The sequence below is a fragment of the Phialemonium atrogriseum genome, assembly GCF_030411735.1.
Source record: "Phialemonium atrogriseum strain 8032-3 unplaced genomic scaffold QBC33scaffold_3, whole genome shotgun sequence".
NCBI classification, from domain to species: Eukaryota; Fungi; Ascomycota; class Sordariomycetes; order Cephalothecales; family Cephalothecaceae; genus Phialemonium; species Phialemonium atrogriseum.
The window spans coordinates 1,113,497-1,125,747 of record NW_026848140.1 but is presented as its reverse complement, the minus strand read 5'-3'; the positions used below and the strand labels follow the sequence as shown (position 1 = coordinate 1,125,747).

At 56.0% G+C, this 12,251-nt stretch overlaps 3 protein-coding genes across 3 annotated transcripts; 1 reads left to right on the top strand and 2 right to left on the bottom strand.

The window, feature by feature from the left end:
* Positions 1–411: 411 nt before the first annotated feature.
* Positions 412–1,066, top strand: QBC33DRAFT_555609 (putative lysine-sensitive aspartokinase; the record flags this gene model as incomplete). Its single annotated transcript, XM_060429659.1, has 2 exons — positions 412–777; positions 884–1,066. 2 exons carry the CDS (start codon positions 412–414, stop codon positions 1,064–1,066), a joined length of 549 nt encoding a protein of 182 aa, XP_060287330.1.
* Positions 1,067–1,462: 396 nt separating this feature from the next.
* On the bottom strand, positions 1,463–4,522 carry QBC33DRAFT_444976 (Oxysterol-binding protein-domain-containing protein; the record flags this gene model as incomplete). Its single annotated transcript, XM_060424302.1, has 3 exons — positions 1,463–4,253; positions 4,329–4,405; positions 4,487–4,522. The coding sequence occupies 3 exons, from the start codon at positions 4,520–4,522 to the stop codon at positions 1,463–1,465; spliced, it is 2,904 nt and encodes a 967-aa protein (XP_060287329.1).
* Positions 4,523–4,949: 427 nt separating this feature from the next.
* QBC33DRAFT_526885 (transcription elongation factor) lies at positions 4,950–9,883 on the bottom strand. The gene is made up of 4 exons (XM_060426934.1): positions 9,505–9,883; positions 9,249–9,434; positions 5,567–9,191; positions 4,950–5,491 (listed from the first exon to the last, which is right to left on the bottom strand). Exons 1-4 carry the CDS (start codon positions 9,679–9,681, stop codon positions 5,232–5,234), a joined length of 4,248 nt encoding a protein of 1,415 aa, XP_060287328.1. The 5' UTR covers positions 9,682–9,883; the 3' UTR covers positions 4,950–5,231.
* Positions 9,884–12,251: the final 2,368 nt, after the last annotated feature.

Sequence of the window (12,251 nt, the reverse complement as noted above, 5' to 3'; positions counted from 1 at the left end):
CAGGCAGTCGAAGAGTGGGCTTTATACAGATTGCTGCTGCCTTCGCGACGAGGACAGAATGACGCGGGTCGGCGTTTACAGCGCGGCGCTTGTCGCCTTTGTTGCGGGTGAGTTCAAGCCTCCTTTTCTCTAGTCCATTCGCTACGTCATCAATTTTTGGAACCGCGATTCCATTCCCGCCCGCACTCTGAAACTAGCCGTATCAAGGCTCAACCATCACGACCTGTCGCGGCTCTCGCGATGTCTCCCGAGCCATAGTCTTCTTGGCTCGGGCAACAAGATGGGCCACTCACTCATCCTCAATGCCATCTCCGTTGATCCCCAACCCTTCTGCCACCATCCTCTAATCTCGTCATATAACCGCTAACCTCCACCGTCCCCCCCCCTCCCCTCCAAAACACAGCAACGGCAATGACCCTCGCCTCAATCCTGACCCCCAACTGGGTCTCATACAGCGTCTCCACGGCCTCGGGCGGCGTCTTCTCGCGCAGCGTCGGCCTACACCGGAGCTGCAGCTCGGTAGCGGACCCGCCCTGCCGGCCCTTCCCCTCGGCGGAGGAGTGCGGGGACGGCGGCGGGGAGGGGCGGCACTTCTGCTCGGCGTGGCGGACGACGGGCTTCCTCATGAACCTCGCCGCCGTCGCCGAGCTGGCCGCCCTCGTCGGCTTCCTCGTCACCATGGCCGGCGGGAGGGCCAAGCGCGAGGCCGGGTGGCGCGTCGTGGCGACCTTGCTCGTGCTGGTCGCCGCGGCGCAGCTCGTGGCTGTTGCTATTGTTGTATGTTTCTGGTTCGCTTTTGGCTTCCCCCTCTCCCGCCCCTCTTTTTTTGGTTCATGTTCCTTTTTTCCCGTATTAGAATCCATGGCTAATCCAAGGTGCGCAGGCATATTTGTTCGACAACAATGACAAGTTCCTCGTCCCCGGCTGGCGACTGGATACCTCGTGGGTTCTCTGCACCGTCAGCGCGTCGGTCGCGCTGCTCAGCGGACTTGGCTTGGCCGTCTCGGCCTTTGCCCTCCCGCCGGAAGACGGGTACGAGTTCTTGGCCGACCCCGCGGGAGTCTGATATTTGGCTCGGCGGCCTCTGGAGGCAGGGACGTCCGTCTCAGTCGGGGGTGCTTTTGCCCGTTGCGGAAAGTCTACACATGCTACATCTGGCGTTGGAGGAGTTGAGTGGTGGGACACCATATAATAATAACCACGGGGCCTTCTTCTTTCTTTTCTGCATCCTGGGGTTTGGACATATGTATCACCTTATTGTATAAAATACGCTCGTTGTGGCTCAACCACAACTAGCGACAGTCACTTTCCAAGTCGAAAAAACGGCAGACACAACCAACGCTTTTCTCATCATAACCGAGTGAACAAGCACGCCTAGTCTAGCAGCAAGTTAGAAGAATAATGGATTAACTCCTCCAAAACCTGTCTCAACACACACACCACTCCACATGCCGCCCCTTTGCTACCCCGCAAAGATATCCTCCACCCCGTTCCACCCGCCCCTCGCCCTCTCCTCCCAGTACCCGTCCTTCCCGCCCTTGATCCTCCACACCTCCTCCCCGTCCTGCGCCGTCGCCGCCCGCACGAACCACCGCGGCCGGTACTCCTCTCCCTTTTCCTCCTGCGCCCGCCTCCGCGCCCTCTGCGCCTCCTCGAGCCGCGCCTTCCACTCCTCCGCCTCGTCCAGCCTCCCCTGCTCGGCGAGCCTCTGGTCCGGCCGCAGGCGCGTGTCCGTCGGCGGCAGCCTCCCCTCCTCGAGCACCGTCACCTCGTTCAGCCCCGCCGCGAACACGGTCAGGCCGTACGTGTCGGCCGCGCCGCCGACGAGCTGGCCGGGCCTCCAGATCTCCCGGCCCGCGCCCACGCTGCCGTGCTCCACCGTCTTGAGCCCGGCCGTCCACGTCCCCGCCAGCCCCGGCCCGGAGCGCGTCCCGTCGGGCCCGTACGCGTCGGCGAGCACGTCCTCGCCGCGCCCGCCGAACATGCCCTTGGAGCGGAACTCGACCGTCGCGCGGGCGCCCGTGCTGTCGTTGCACACGTGCATGGTGCCGACGGGCTCGACGTACTTCTCGCCCATGACCACGTTGCGCAGGAACACGGTCGCCACGTTCCAGCTGTAGCGCTCGTCCGACCCGTCCGGCAGCCGCAGCGAGACCCGCACCCGGCCCTCGGTCGTCAGCTCCGCCGACTTGCCCCAGAACCGCTGCGTAGGCGCGGGGGACTGCGCAAACGACCACGACGCGCTGTCGGCCTGCATCGCGAGCCGGACCGGCCGGTGCGTCACCTTCTCCACGAGCAGCCGGAACCCCCCGGGCGTCTCCTTGTCGGAGCGCACGAGCTCATACGTCTCGCCGAGGAGCGGGTTGAAGGGCTTGCGGATCGCGCGCTCCTTGGCCCGGCCGCTGCTGAACTGCGAGACGGCGAAGGCCGTCACGTACAGGAGCCGCTCCCCGGGGAGCTTCTGCTTGGCGGCCGTGTCCAGCAGGTTGGCGTACTCGAGCTGCTCGGCGACCCGCTGGAGGAGCGACGTCGGCTCGTTGGCGGACACGGGCATGCTGATGGTGCTGAGGTCCTTGCCGACGTTCTTGCGCACAAAGGCGATGAGGCTCGGCGGCAGGACGGTGGCCTTGGGGATGGTGGTGCGGCGGGCCACGGCTTCGGTGATAGGGAGCGGGGTGAGCGACTTGGGCTTCACCGGGTAGAGGTTGCTGGATCCGTCGGCGGAGTATATGTCATCTTCGTCAGCCGCCGAGGACACGGACGACGAGGAGTGTATGGAGCCTTCATCCGCGTCTGACGTGGGCATGTCTTCTTCGCTCTGATGCTTGATCATCACCAACTGAGATCTGTCCATGTCACCGACCTCGGCGTCGAAGAACTCCTCCGTCGACGTGGAGGACTCGAAGCTCGTCCGTGGTGCTGTCAAAGTGGGCACGGGCAAGCGGCGGCGCTTGCTCGTAGAGAGTAGGTTGGAGAACTCCTGTACTACCGAATCCAGGTCGCCTAGGAGCGCGGTGCAATGATCATGGGCAGTCTGCCCCTCGGGCACTTGGCCTCTCGAATTTCGGTGTACGGATTCGCGACCGTTAGCTGTGGCATTGGGAGCACTTGTCACCGGTGCCTGAGGCGTGAGATATGAACCGCTGGTCTTGCGTTTCCAAAATGGTCTCTTCTCGGTCTGTAGAGCCGAGGTGCTGTCCCAGTCTTCCGGTATAGGAGGCGGGGAGCCATTGAGGTGGGCCTGCTTCTGTGCTGCCATATCCTTGACTAGCCGTCGTAATGCGTCCCTCGTGCCCACGATCCTGCTGACAAGAGCCTCGACCTGCTGCCACTCCCTGTCCTCCTCTTGCTGCATGTTAGGCGCGGGTTTTGCCGGGCGAGCCACCTGCGCTCCTCCCAGGCCCGGCTCGACGGGCTGTGCCTCCAAACCCCGGGCCACCCGGCTCGCTCTCTCCAATGCGCGGGCCCATTCGTTGAACTCCTTGTCGCTGGAGGCTTTCAGGTGCCATACCTCGGCTCCCGAGTCGATGTTGATCTCTCGCCGCCGCTCATCTGCTGCAATGGCGGCCAAACTCAGAGGGATCGCGCCTCTTAAGGCCGAGCTGTTGCGATTGTGGTAATAGGAGAGCGTGCAAGTGGCGTAGTCGAGAGAGAAGAACCGGCGCGCGTAGCCCTGGCCCTTCTTCCGTCTCCTCTTCAGCAGGGTCCCAACATGGTATGAGGCAGGCGTAGTGGCCCCTTCACTGCGCCCCGCCTTGGACAAAGGCCGCCCTCCGGTTTTGTGACTATGCAAGCTGTCAACCGAGTCCGAGCCGACTGCGCCCAGCCGTGGGCTGTTGTGCTTTCCTAGACTAGTCCTGCTCGCGCTAGCTATGGGTCCGGCTTGAAGATTAGGAAGGTGGTGTGCTGTCTGGGGCGGAGCACCAGTAGGATATGTGAGGACAACGAAGGTCGCCGTCTTGGAGGTCTGCTTAGAGAAAGTGTTGTCGAATACGAGGCCAAACATGCCTCCGTCGGTGACGTCGTAGGTCCCTATCGAGACCTTGTCGGCCTCGCATTTCCCATGCCATTTTATCGGGATAAACCCCTTCTTTGCGAGCTGAGCTTGCGCGGTGCTGTTGTCTTTCTTGGAAAAGAGGCCGGCCTTGCCGTCTTGGGCGTTGTCGGATTGGAGGTCGGGCGAAACGGCGCCTTCGGATTGCGACGTAAGATTCGTCCCGCCTGTGCCTGGATGCTTGACGATGCCGAAATTTCTGGAGTATTCTCAAGTTAGGGTTCTAACGTTCTCAACGATGAGGCTGGTACGAAGAGGCTTGCTGGTTCCTTACATGGACTTCTTATGTGGCTGGACACTCCACGATATGCTGTGTCCTGCGTCCACTCTCACCCATCGGACGATGTAGGACTAGATGGCGCGGATAGCATCGTGTTAGCCTGCGTAGTTACGTGGAAGGCTCTCTCGTCAACAGGAACAATGGTGACGTACCTTGCTGTGAATCTCCAACTGCTCGATGCCCGCCATGATGCGCAGTCAGCCGAGAGACGGACGATGTACCAAGAAGAAGATGGTCGAGGTCAACTCATAGCGGCATCTCAGCCGGATTTTACCCTGCTTGTTATTTTTTATCGTTGTCCACGGAGTTCGGAGTAATCGGTACGTTTAGTGTCGAGATTTGTGGTTGTGGTCAAAACTGTAAATCATAGGCTCCTCCTGTTCAGCCTTATGAGGGGGACCCCGTTCGTCCCGTTCGCAGCGTCCCGTTTAGCTGGTTACGGGAACCCCTGTTGTGTGTTGTGGGGGCTGAGAACTGCACCTCGGCAACCTACTGTACCTATCTCGTACCGCTCTCGCACTCGCTCTCGGACAGCTCGTACTGCATAGGTAGTCAGAAATCCCAAATCAGGGAAGTTGATGACGTGTTTACTTCACGCCAGCAAGGACGGGGGGGTTTCTGTTTTCAACTTTTAACTGGCTGTTTCAATGTCTTAAATTTATTCTGCACGATCCTCAACGCGGCCTTCATGCGGCCACCAAGCAGGCGCATGTAATCTTTGTCGTGTTTTCGTCTCCGCGAATCAGCTGGGGGCATCTAACCATCTGCCCGTCTGCTATCGTCCAATCTCAACCTTGCCCATCCGTCCTAAACTGCCCAGACGCTTAGATTACCTTACGGCTGAACAAAGGCAATAAATAGTATACAAACAATGTGCGTTACAAATCCAGCCTCCGTTCATCGTCCTCCGGCTTGCATTTTCAACAGCTCGCTCTGGTATCTCATCTTGAACCCGTTGCAGAGCGCCCTCATGTCGGGGTACTGGCTCTTCATCAACTCATAGGCATGCGGTACTACCCGGACCATCCAGGCGTTGACCCTCGAGCTCCGATTGGCCTTGAAGCAGAGGTAGAAGTAACCAGGGTGTTTGGTGTCGATGCAGAACGCATAAGTAGACCGATTCGGGTTGGCATCCATATAGGTGGTCAGCCACCTCTCTGTAGTTCCATGTTAGCATCCTGTCTCATGGTATTCCAATTCGGGGGGGTGTTAGCCGGCATCCACAGACGTACCTAGGTCTGCGCGGGAGCCCTTCTGGAACTTCTCGTGCTGCATCAACTCATCCACCTTCTTGGCCATGGCCTTGACGTGGTCCACGATCAGTTCGTCAAGATCGGTGTAAGTATACTTCCCACCAACGCGGAGGGTGCGGCCGACCGAGAACTCGTTCTCCTTCTGCAGCTCCAACACGTCGATGTGCTGGTAGACTCCATCCGCGACCTTCCAGGTAATAGCAAGATGGTCATTCCCCTTGGATGATGGCCGGATAACCACCTCGCCGGGCGCCTGCCCGCCCAGGTACTCTTCGGCCTGGGTGCTATTGAAAGGCTTGAAGAGCGGGTGCTTGATCACCCTCTGCGTGCGGCCGGTTGTCTTGTCCTTCTCGCGCAGTTCCTCCTTGTCGAGATCTTCCTGCCTGAAATCCCATGTCGAGTTGTCATGGTCCCTGTGCTTGCGATATGGCCGCCGAAGTTCGTCCTCTCTCATCGACAGCTTCCCTATGAAGTCCTTTCGGTTCAGCTCGAGAAGCTTCGCCTGAACCGTCTGCCCGACGTGGAGGACATCCTTGATGGAATGCCGGCTTGACACCTCGTGTGACTCGACGCGGCCTTCGATCCCGCAGTCCAGCTTCACAATGGCAAAGTCATCCTTTACGAGCCTGACATTGACGGGGATGATCATGCCCTCGCAGAGCGAGTCCCTTGTCTCGCCAGTCAACATGGTAAATATCTGGTCCGCGAAGAGCGGCGCGAAGTTCTTGCGCAGTTCCTCGTAAGGAGCCTGCAGTTCTGCCCGGATCGTCTCCAGAGTAGCTCGCTTCCGCTGTTGGTAATTGCGCTCCAGCTGCTCGGCGTACTCTTCAAGAATGAGTTCGTTGACTTTGTCCTGCTCCTCCTCCTTGAAGAGCTTGCGAACGATTGCACCAACACCGTTCTCGTCGGTCTCTGCCTTGACGTCTTCTTCATCCAACGCCAGTGCATCGGCAGCTACCTTCCGGGCCAAATCGTAGTCTTCTGGGTGGATACGTGTATTGTCAAGAGGGTCTGAGTGAGGATTGGTGGTGTCGTACTCGATGAAGAGGAAGCTGGCGCAGTTATTCCACACGCGCGGGCCAAGGACTTGGAGCTTGCCAACGTCGGGATCTCCAACCAGCTCGTCACGGGAGTTGACAGCTCCGCCATTGGCATTGATGCCCTTGATTACCAGAGTCGCCTTCCGTGGACCCAGACCAGCTACATAAGGCAGTAGATGCGCCGTGTAAGGGTCACTGACTGCCTCGTTAATGTCCACGCCGCACAGATTCACCATATCGACCATGGCCGTCTCGAGGTGCTTGTAAAGCTTGTCGTGTGGCAGCAGGTGCTGGTAGGGGTGGATCAGCAACGAGGTGATGTCCTTGCCAAGAGCGGCGTACTCCTTCATCGGATTCTGCAAATACCGGCAGAGGGCGACACAGTATCGTGTGAGTGGGTTCAGAGTAGGATGGTCCGCAACAGCCCGAGGGCTATCCTTGTACAGTCTAGCCACCTCATCATTGACCACGACGACGTCCAGCAGATCATGGCGATACGCGCTAGTCTCGGGGTCTTCGTATTCTGGTCCCATCAATCCTTTCTCATGGATCAGGTTCTCGACGTCTTTGATCAGTTTGGACGTGTCTGCAGAGAAGCCAGAAATACCGATCACATCGGGTTTCCGGCGCTGGACCAGTTCCGAAAACAGCTCGCGTTGCTCTTCGTCTCGAGCCAGATTGCCAAACTTGCCGTGTTCGAGGATCCTCCCATCTTCCTCCACCCAGGTCCAGGAGATGGGGTCCCGGTTTGGATCGCCCATGCCGTTCGAGAGGGCCAGAACACGGGGCATGGTGCCGAGGACCATACCCTTGGGCTTATAGGGAGCCTGATCGAGCCGCTTAAAGTATTCCTCGCGGCACGTCTTGAGGAGCTCCTCCTGGCAGGCAGTCCGGAGGGAATCCTTGACCCCCTTTGTGATGACCTTCTCGAGCTTCGCGAATGAAAGATCAAGCACTTTCTGGCGCTCTTCATTCCATGCATCGGCCAGCTCGCTAAAGTTGTCTGATGCGAACTCGGAGTAGAGGCTACGTCTGAATTCCCGCTCGTTCTCTAGCCTCAACCGAACCTCGACGAGACCCTCTTCCTCGGCCCTCATCATCTTTAGGAAAACTTCGGGCTGTCTCGCCAGATCTCTTATGGTCTGGTTAACGAGATATTTGACTTCGTAGTAAGGGTGCGACTCGTCAATCTTTCGAAGTCCCTTTTCGGTTCGGCGGCAGCTGACCAGCCCCATCTCGTAGTAATTCATTCTGAAGTACCTGCGCATCCGGGGGCTGACGAAAAGCTCCTCGGCGTACATTTGCCGGGCAGCGTTCATCACCTCGTCCGCCGTGAGGAAGTCTCCATCGGTAAGGCTGTCGGCGAGATCCACCGGAAGTTTCGCATCGTCATCCGACGACACCTTGGCCTCTCTCATGGCATTTTGCGCTAGCCGATCTGGAGATATGCCGTAGGCACGGACGAAGCCGTATGCTTTACATCTCCTGATCCTCTCAAAGACGCCCGATTTCGCGCCCGGGCGCTTGGTCTCCTTCGACGCGCCATTCCCCATTGCCGCGAGGTCCTTCAGTTGCGCCGAATACTGGAAGTTGACGTAGTCCTGCAGGTCTTGCAGATCCTCCATCGTCTCCGCCTTGGGGATCATGTCTGCGAGCATTTTGTCTTCGACGTCAGCACCGGACTTGAGGTTGTCGACGGTTCTCTCGAGAACATTCCGCTTCTCAACCAACGAGCGGAACTTTATGTCAAGCTCCAGGATTCGCCACAGATCGTCCTGGGTCAGCAGCTTCTCGGCGTCGACGGTATATTCAAGTGCCTCGGGGTCGTCGTCCTGGTGGGTGGGGTTCCTCGTCTTCCTCGCGTGGATAAGGTAGTCCCTACGATGCTGGAAAATGTAGGGGACCTCAACACCGTCAATGACGAAAAACTCCAGGACCTTGCCGATCGCCTTCGTGAAGGGACCTTCGAGATCCTTGGAAAGCATTTTCTTGGGCCATATCAGGTTGGTAATCCACCTAGCCTCCTCCCTGAATTGCTCCGTCGTAATTTGCAGGTTCTTGAACGGCTTTCGATCGATCTGGAAGCGCTCGGGCTCGTCATTGAAGCGGATCTCGTTGTCCTCGTCGGTGAGAAGCTTCTCTGTAAGCTGGGACGGTTCGAAGACGTCTTTGAGTTCAATAGACTGCTCCTCCCGCTCGCGATCCTCTTCCTCTTCCTCGAGTTGTAAGGCCCAGTCGTACTCTTCGCCATTGCCGAAGATCGCTTCCATGTCATCAAGGGCATCCTTGTCTAGCCCGGCCGCGTCCACAACAGTGCCCGCGAGACCCTTGGCTCGGGCAACTTCCATATCCTCCTGGCGCTGAATACGTTCTTCCTCGTCCTCGGGGAAGTCTTCCTCGATGAAATCTTCGAATTCATCAGCTTGAGCCCGGTGGCCGGGACGGCCATAGGGCCTGTCGTCATTCGCCTCCTCATCCTCGTCGGAAAAGATCTCGGCAAGACCACGACGTTCGGGAGCTCGGTCTTCGTCGCGGTGTCCACGCTTGAGACGTTTAAACTTGGTCTGGCGTAGATACCAGGGTCAGCATGACAAGTTGAAGTTCGATGGGAGGATTCGTACCTGGGTTGTAGTTTTGCGCTCCCAGTCGGGGATAGCTTCTCCGATGAGATCAAGATCTTCCTCGTCTAGCCGTTCTTCCTCCTCGCGTTCGGCGCGACGGCGCTTCTTCTTCTTTCGGCGCTCCCGCTCGTCCGAGTCTTCGGCTTCATCCTCTTCTTCATCTTCGACAATGAATCCTTCTCGGATCTGGTAGCGCCATCAGTTCTGCAGCCCCGCACACTGCCAAAGGAGGGGGTTTCAGGGGCCTCGATCATACTCTTCTAGCTTCTTCCTCGTCATCATCGTCTTCATCTTCCTCGCTTGAATCATCGATATGGGCGCCCTTGTTAGCTCTCCGGTGAATTTCGCCAGTTTCTTCATCGAATGACTCGTCATCTTCCTCGTCATCGAGTTCGGCCTCCCCATCAATCAGATTCTTCAGGGCGGTGCTCATTTTGGCAGGATATTGCAGTGAACGTGCAACAAGCAGGAATCCGATTATGTAGAGGGAGAGAAAGAAAGAGGGAGTGGAAATTCGAATCAGCCGCTCTCGGGGATTTTTTTTCAGTCGGTTTAAATTCTCCCAATCCCTAGGGGGTTTGGCCAGATCAAGCAAAGCAAGGGCAGCGCAGCTTCGAATAGCTCTTAGTTTGGTTGTTTTGCCTTTTTGAGGCTGAGAATTGGAGGTGGATTTTTGGAGAGAAACGCGCCCAGCCACATCCGCCACGCCACGCCACACGGTGTGAGGTGAAGGCGCGCGTCAATGTCATTCACCGTAGGTGGTCCAAGCTCAGGGGCTTTCTGAGAGACCGTACCAGGGACCGTTTTTTGAGGGTCCAAACGTCTGCAGCTAGAAAACTATACATGGTACACCGCAAGGTAAAGGCCGTGAGTGTATGCGTACGGTCCGTGGCTAACAAAAGCTGCCTGTGTGAGTAATGATCTTGCTAATACTGACCGTTTCTCGAGGGAAAGCGTAGACTCTGTTTTGGACGTGCTAGGAGTCAAATGCGTCTTACAGTAGGAAACGCATCTTGAGGCAAGCATCGTTTGATGCAAGCCACACCATCTTGGGCCGAGATCCACTTATGTGCAAAAGCCATCTTTGAAGAATATGGTGAGGGCGTCAATGAGTGTATTCATCTAAGCTGGTCGGTTCCCTTGCAAACGGACCGTAACTGAGAACAACTCTGTTTCAGTGGCAGTCCTCCTGCCCAGTGGCAGTTTTTCACAGCAGTGGTTGTAGGCCCAGTATTAGTTGTAGGCCCAGTATTAGTTGTAGGCCCAGTATTAGTTGTAGGCCCAGTATTAGTTGTAGGCCCAGTATTAGTTGTAGGCTCAGTATTAGTTGTAGGCCCCAATATGTGTCTGGGACCAGCTGGATTGATGGTAGGGCTATCATGTGCACCCTCTAGGTAGGTAGCTTCCATGTGGATGTGGAGCTAGAAGTACCAGAAGCCTCACCACTTGCCTTCAGTATTTCTAGGACCGAGAAAACAAGCAACGCCCTTTTCCACCAGCCCATCTAGTGCCGACCACAGCTCCTGCTAAGGGAGCCATGCTTAAGCCCCATATCAACCCGCCCCCAAAGTACCTGACATTCGCTATGGATGTAAACGCCTATCCAGACGATAACAATGGTACGTGCATCAACCCCCTTCAATCGGATCTAACCGCGACCGCCACGGCGCCATTCGTTACCCCGTGCCAGGGAGCTGCTTACATGTTCCCCTACAATAATAAGGCCAATAGCTAGGGCATACAGTGCTATAACGTGTAACATGATGCATATGCTATTTGATTATGACAAGCGGCCCAAGATGACCTCCAGAGACGATCCTTGAGTGAATGCTATTGTGCACAAGCCGAGTCTTCTGATGTGCACTCACATGGAGTTCTGGCTCTGGTAGGTTTCTCAGATCCGAATTGCGCATACACTGGAATAAATTACTTATATTTGTCACCTAGAAGAGTGGTAACTCTAAGAGGTTAAAGTATCAAGTCTGCATATAACAACAACCTCCTGTGGTGTAGTTGGTTATCACATTTGATTCTCTTTTTTACTTTGTTGTTGTTGATATGAGTGAATTTGATAAGCCAACCTACCCTCCCACACACCACGTCTTGCGCAAAAGAATTAAACCCTGTCTAAGGACAATAGATGGAGATAGAGTTTGTTTCGGAAAAAGGTTTTGCAGCACATTAAGAGCGACGGGATCGCGCTTGAAGTTGGCAAGACAATCCATCTCATCTCTCTCTGAAACCATGACTAGCTTGGTTTTCAGTTGGAGAGCACCACGAGAAGATGTTTAATGAAGTATAGTAGCATCTGTAGGGTGAGCGAGACATAGTTTAGTGTAGAAGGGCAAAATGCTCCAATGATAGGAACGTTGAAAGTCGGAGACGTGAGTGTCAAATCAGATTTGTAGATAGCTAATTAATTAGAGTGACAAGACTCATGCTTCGCTCGGGCATCGGTCTATTTACATGTATCATCTAGTCCGCGTTTCTCTCTTCCCGTAGATTTGCACGGGTGGATGTTGGGGAGGTGAGAATGGGCAATTTGGGGCGCCGGGAGGGGGGGAGGGGGGTTGCTCAGGTCCTTGTTCGTCATCGGCGCCTACCTTGTTCAACCGTTACGAACCGTGACTAACTCTAAGTGAAATCCTTGTCCAGACGATGACTGCTTCTAGTCCTTAGTGGCGCCTATTGGCTGGACGGAGCTTCTGCTTAGTTTGGTGACAAGGCATACACCGCGAATCTAACTTTACGAGACACTTCTATGCCTATTGGTTATAGTCTAACCAACCGTAGCAGAAGAGCTGACGCCACATCTTTAGATTTTACCCAGACATCATAGCTACTGAAAAAGATATTTTTATACCAGCCATCAAGCGGGGTTTGAAGGTAGTTAACCAGATCTTGGACACTTTAAAAGCGACGATTATTCATCACAGCCGAGAAGAGTCAGATATTCAAAAGGAGAGGTACAGATTATTTGGTATTTGGGTCAGATTTATACCT

What these genes read in the sequence shown, in the direction of transcription:
- QBC33DRAFT_526885 (XM_060426934.1), bottom strand. Translation starts at nt 9,681, where the DNA reads ATGAGCACCGCCCTGAAGAATCTGATTGATGGGGAGGCCGAACTCGAT. An exon ending in ACGAGGAAGAAGCTAGAAGA is followed by an intron (nt 9,435 to 9,504) that starts GTATGATCGAGG and finishes TGGCGCTACCAG; the next exon opens with ATCCGAGAAGGATTCATTGT. An exon ending in GGGCTCCCGCGCAGACCTAG is followed by an intron (nt 5,492 to 5,566) that starts GTACGTCTGTGG and finishes ATGGAACTACAG; the next exon opens with AGAGGTGGCTGACCACCTAT.